Source organism: Lotus japonicus, chromosome 5 (assembly GCF_012489685.1).
Source record: "Lotus japonicus ecotype B-129 chromosome 5, LjGifu_v1.2".
In the NCBI taxonomy this organism is placed as follows: domain Eukaryota; kingdom Viridiplantae; phylum Streptophyta; class Magnoliopsida; order Fabales; family Fabaceae; genus Lotus; species Lotus japonicus.
The window spans coordinates 337716-343740 of NC_080045.1; the positions used below are offsets into that span (position 1 = coordinate 337716).

General features: G+C 41.1%; 1 protein-coding gene across 1 annotated transcript; it reads right to left on the bottom strand.

Moving 5' to 3' along the window:
* Positions 1–2916: 2916 nt before the first annotated feature.
* On the bottom strand, positions 2917–5526 carry LOC130717315 (uncharacterized). The gene is made up of 4 exons (XM_057567501.1): positions 5380–5526; positions 4568–4836; positions 3831–4462; positions 2917–3305 (listed from the first exon to the last, which is right to left on the bottom strand). The coding sequence occupies exons 1-4, from the start codon at positions 5524–5526 to the stop codon at positions 2917–2919; spliced, it is 1437 nt and encodes a 478-aa protein (XP_057423484.1).
* Between the last annotated feature and the right edge of the window lie 499 nt (positions 5527–6025).

Consider the following 6025-nt stretch of genomic DNA (forward strand, 5'->3'; position numbering starts at 1 on the left):
TATTTTATCCTGGTTCACTTGAGATAAAAGCTCAAGCTAATCCAGTCCACCCGTGACGGTGATTTCTTCCTTCTTCTGATGAAGGCAATTCACTAAAATCAATGAGTGTTACAACTGTACTTTGCTACCTGCTAAGTGACTAACAGTACACTGATTTTCTCACTAGTATCCTCTTAAGAAGCTGATCTACCGATTCTCTTAAGACTAGCTAAACACTGAATCAACCTTGATTCAGTCCTCTCAAGATCCGACCAACCTTGGTCTCTTAAGGAATTTTACAATGTAATGTAAAAGGTTTCAGGTTTACAAGAAATGCTTCTAAAAAGCTAATAGTAGACTCAGATGTTTAAGAACATTGAAGAAATAATGCTAAGAGATTGGTTCGTATAAGTTGAATGATTTCAGAAAAGTTTCTTAGCTTCTTTCTTCTATCTTCAGCCTTTAAATACTCCAAGGCATATGATGTAGCCGTTGCTAGGGTTTTGTCCGTTGGAGTGGCAATCTTGTAATATCAGACTGTTAGGCTGCACGAGGTAGGTGGCGGACAGACTGAGGCTTGTACGATTTTGTACCATGACAGCGACCTGTCCTTTCACCAGCTGACTTGAGATCTGGAGTGCTTCAGATGAACGTTGGTGAAGCTTCTGATCATAGTCAGACGGAACTTGGATCCTCTGACCTTGCAACTTCTGCTTCTGAACAAGTTCCTCAGAACTTCTGAACGTCAGGGCTAGAATAGCTTTGGTCTTCAGATGCCAACTTCTTTCAGGTCTTCAGAACTTGAGTCTTCTACTTCTGGACCGTTCCGCTGGAACATCTAGTCTTCAGAACTTCTAACTCTGGTTCTTCAGTACCTCTTGAGAGCTTCCATCTTCAAAACTTCTGAAGGATTTGCCACTGTCCTGAACGAACATGATAATCTTTAGAGCTCTCTTTGGTTCTTCTTCTTCTGAATGAAAAGGCTTGGGTCAGATTCAGAACCTGTTTGTCACAACTCAAAGAGACAAACGTTAGGGTACCACAATTGTTCATCATCACAAACCTTAATTGTAATCATCAAAATATAGAGATGCAACCACTGATCAAACCTTGATCTTACAATCTCCCCCTTTTTGATGATGACAAAACAAGTATTTTGATGAACAATTCTTAAACAATAAACTGAATACACAAGAGAGAAGAGATCAGAAAATAAGCTTATCCTTGTGTTACGGTTTGTATTGCTCTTTCTGAATCTGGGATAACACCTGATTCTGAGCTGGGGTCTCCCCCTGACTCCCCCTGAATCTATGACTTGATGAAGTGATAAAGAGTCTAGATTCGGAGTCTAGTTATGTGATCAGAATATACGCTTAGAGGAATGTGTACTCATCAGAAGTGATGGTTCAGAACTTGCGTAGATCACATGAGAGCATAGAGTATTGTCCAGGTATAATTGGAATAAGGCGTTAGAAGCAAATAAGTTCAGAACATGAACAAAATGTATTCCTTATTTAAGACGCTTGGCAATATCTATGTGCTATAAGTAATTGATACTTAATCTCCTCTACTGGTTTTTTATAATATAAGAAAAAGTTTATCAAAACCATTTTATATACTCCCCCTTTTTGTCATAAGCAAAAAGAGTGAAAAACAAAGCCAATAACAACAACAATCAAGTAAATGATGCATGAAGACACTGTTTTTATTACTTAACGAAGAAAGAGTACAGAGGATAGATAGGAATGAAGAAAACTAGTCCTAGATATATAGGAAAGCACGGGAGTTCTTCATGGAGAGAAGCTGAAGATGCAGGGGACGCAGGTCCTGATCAATGGAGGCTAACTGGGTAGCCAGGTCTTCCTTCAGAGCTTCATTCTCCTGAACAGCATCCTGATCGGCTTCAAACTCAAGTAGCATACAAATGCCCTCGAACTGAGCTTCTAGGTCCTTCCGGCGAGAGGCCAGACAAAGGAGGTCGTTCAGAACTTCTTGAAGATTCTGAAGACAGTGAGTCTGATGGGATGTCAGCCAACAATTCAGAAGATTCTCAATCTTCATAAGAGCTTGAGAAATCTGAGAGATAGATAAATTAACGCTCCAAGGAAAGACTTGGTCAAATACCATAGTCTTGAGTTCAGAGATCAATTCGACAGAAGTCATCTTGATTTAGAAGAGAGGAGAATTGAGATGAATGGAGTGTAGTTCGATTGAGTTGTGATGAAGGAGAATGAACGCAGAGATTATAAGGAAGAAAAGTAACAGAAAAACATGCATAAAACTCAACTAATCATAAAAGCATGTGAGTTACTAAGTGGACGGTGCATTGAACAAGTAAATGAGAATTTAACACAGTCAAACATGAGATAAATTCATAGTCAATTAAAACAAATGCATGCAAGATAGATGAGAGGGGTTCAGGGCTTTGATGAAGAGGGAAGATTCTCGATCAGATACTTCAGCATGGCTTCCATTTTGCTTGAGGATTCCTGAATCTGCCTGCTTTGTTCACTCTGAACAAGTCCTTGTTGCGCAACCATCTGAAACAATCTCTGCTGATCATCTTGAATTCTGTCAATCCTGGCAGCAAGAGTAGCAACTTCAAGATGAGGAGAAGGTTCTGGAGCTTGAACAGGGTTAGGAACTTCTGCCTCTGATGGAACTTCAGCATCAACTTGAATTGGCACTTGCTTCTCAACTTCAGTAACATCTGCATCTTCCAGGATAACTATTCCTTCAGAACTGTCTTCTGCAACCTCTGCTGAAACCATCTCAGCATCTTCTGAGGTACATTCAGAAACAACATAGTTTCTTTCAGCCATAGCTCTTCTCAAGGGTTCACAAACTCTGTGCAGCACTCTCTGCCTTTGCTCATAAGCTCTCTCAGACGCATTATGAACTCTCAGACGTTTCTCACTGCTAAGCTGCTTCTGAAATTCATAAGCTCTGCTTTCTGACCATCTTCCGAAGAGACCACAGACCATCAACAAATGAAGCATCAAACTGATTATCAGTTACCTGATATAACCATTTCAATCTTCTGGTTGCCTCTTCAGAGAACTCTTGAATGAGTTGAATGAGATTTTGAGGTCGGAAGGAGGTTGCCAAGGTCCGGACGGGCTGAGGAGTTCTGGTTGCATTTGAGCTTGAAGCATTGGAACTGTGAGTTCTGGGTTGTCCTGAAGGAGTAGAATCAATCTCATGGTTCTTCTCTATTCCTGAATGGTCAGACTCATCCATATGCTCAGCTTCAGAGATCGTCACTTGCCTTTGCTTGGAGGTAGCAGTCTTCTCAGGAGAGGTAAAACTCAGATCTCGTGAGTTCACTGCAGAATAATTGGACAAGGACACATAGGAAGTTTCTGCAACATCTTGGAGTTGATCTTCAAAGTTGGAAGCCACTTGTTGAATAGGCTTCACATTGAAAGGAGGTTCAAGGATCTGAACATCATCATCCTCTTTTTCTTCCTCAGCAGGGATCTCACCAGTTTGAGTTAACATGAGAGTCTTTGAAGTGGATGGAGGCTTGGGAGTGAAGTGTTGAACCAAATTTCTCAGGGTAGCCTCACTTTGAACGATACCTTGAATGAAAGAATTGAAGGCAGGTACAGGTTCAGTTGTGGTGGATGTAGAAGAGGTTTGTATGTGGATGAATGGAATGGCAGTGGTAGCTGTTTGGATGTTTGGTTGGGTGGCTTGTGTTTCAGCTTGAGAAAAGGCTTGTGTTTGAGGTTCTGTTTGAGTGGGAGCTGTTTGGGTTGATGTTGGCAGAGATGTAGATATAGGCTCAGGTTGTTCAGGAATAACTACTAAAGCAGAATCTAAATTAATGCTTTTAGTAGGTTCCTTACTTGATTCACTGAGAGGGATGAATCTGGTGGGTCTGGCAGTCCTTGCAGGATCTGAAGCTGTCTTTGATCTCCTTTCTCTTTGTACTTCAGAGATCTTTTCAGATGTTTGCTGTGGTCCTGACTCCTTCTTCTGAAGTGGACCCTTCAGAGGCAGTTTCAGCCTCTTGCCTATGGGCTCGACATCTGAATCAGTTGAATCTTCAGCTTCTTCTGATTCCCTTATGACTTGGAGCACATTCTCAATGATCTCACAGTCATCCTGCTCAACATCTTCTTCATCTTGAGCTGTTTGAATTCTTTGCCTTTTTACCAGAGGAACATCATCTTCGGTTTCCTCATCAGATGATTCTTCAATAATTGCTTTCCTCTTGACATTCTTTCTAGGTGGAACTTCTTCTTCTTGGTTTCCAGAGGAAGAATCCATAGAGCTTTCAGAATCATCAGATTGAGATTCCTCATATGACTCTTCTGGAGTTCTTTCAGGAGAGGGTTCTGGAACTGGTTCCCTGAAGACTACTGACTTAGATGCAGCCTTTATCTTCTTGGTCTTCTCTATCAGAATCCCTTTGCCTTTGGGATCTGAAGGCTTGCTGATTGTTCTCTTGGCTCTCCTTGTTGGCATTTCAGGAGGACTATCAGGAATATTTGTGACGAATTCTTCAAGAGTGATAGGATCTCCTTCTCTTCTGAGCATCCTCACATACTCCAGAATGCATGCTGAATTGTCCTTTTTAAACCATAGAGGAAAGTCATTAACAGGGTAGTTCTTCTGACGAATCTCTTCAGATGTGTCTTCTTTAGGTTCAATCTGAACTTTCTCAATAATCAGCATTCTCTTCAGCTTAGTCCCATTGAGAGGATCTCCAATGGTCATAGCCAAATCATCATGAAGTCCCAGATCAAAAAGAGCCTTGACTAGTCGATTATGAGTGAAGATATCTGAGAGTAACCTTCCATAAGGAATGTAAGAAATAGACCTCTTGTTCTCACCTCCAGTAGTTCTTGACTTTTCAACACATTCCTTCAGATAGTTGAAAAGCAGAAATGGCAGACATATAGGCTCACCCCTAGAAATGTAGTACATGATTACCTTCTGAGTTGCATTGAGGTAATCAGTTCCGCCTGTTCTGGGATGGATGCAGGATATGAAAATCTTCTGCTAGATCTTCATCTTGGGCTTCAGATCCTTTATAGCATACTTGGTCCTATCCATGGTCCAGTTGTCATAAATAGAAAAATTAACAAGCTTCCTCATGCCAGGAACATTGGCATCAATGTTTTTGATCCTTTTTCCCTGTTGGAACTCCATACCCAGCAGCTTTGCAATGGACTCTTCTGAAATCACAATCTTCTTATCCAGCACATGGGAAACGACGTAGTAGTCGTTGCAAACTGCATTTTTCCAGAATTCCACCACCAGTTTATGGTAAATAGGACCACAGAGCCTATTGAAATTACCAGACCAACCTTGTAAGTCGACTTGATCCCTGATGTCGAAACCATGATCAGCCAGGTTGTCGAAGTCCACTCTTGCTTCGTTGCACACAACCAGTTCTTCAGCTTTCTTGACGCAGGTTACCACATTGGGTGTGTTCAGAATTTGTTGTGCTTCTTCAAATCTCTGAGTTTCTTGGTCTTTGGCGTTTTGTTTGGAGACAGCAGTAACATTTGTCTTTGATTTCCTTGATTTGCCCATGATTCTCAGGTAGTGAGGTTTAGGGTTCAGAGAGAGAGAGAGGGAATATTGAAGAGAGGAGTATGAACGAATGCAATGCACACAAAGAGTTTGAAAACCGTCTCTGTAAGTGTGTGGGAGATCGTGTGTGAAGAGTGCGTATAGTGGGTTAAATGGTAACCGTTGAGATTTTAGGAGGTAAAAAGTAAAAGCAAAATCAACGGTTGTAAAATAGATAGTCTGAAAACAGCATAGTGGAGGAGAGTAGGCATCATCATTATAGCAGATACACCACGCGACTCAAGGAACTGTGTCACAAATGAAGTGACACGTGTATTGTTGCCTACCACAGAAGTTTAACCAGTGGGTTAAGTGCTTCTGATCGAGTACCTTATGAAAAGGGTAACATCTGATGACTTCAGAGGTACCAAGATCAGAAGTTTTGAGGAAAACCTTACTCTGGACAAAAGTCCATGTTCAGGTTTTCAAGAATAAATAAAAACCTATCTTCTGCTAAGGG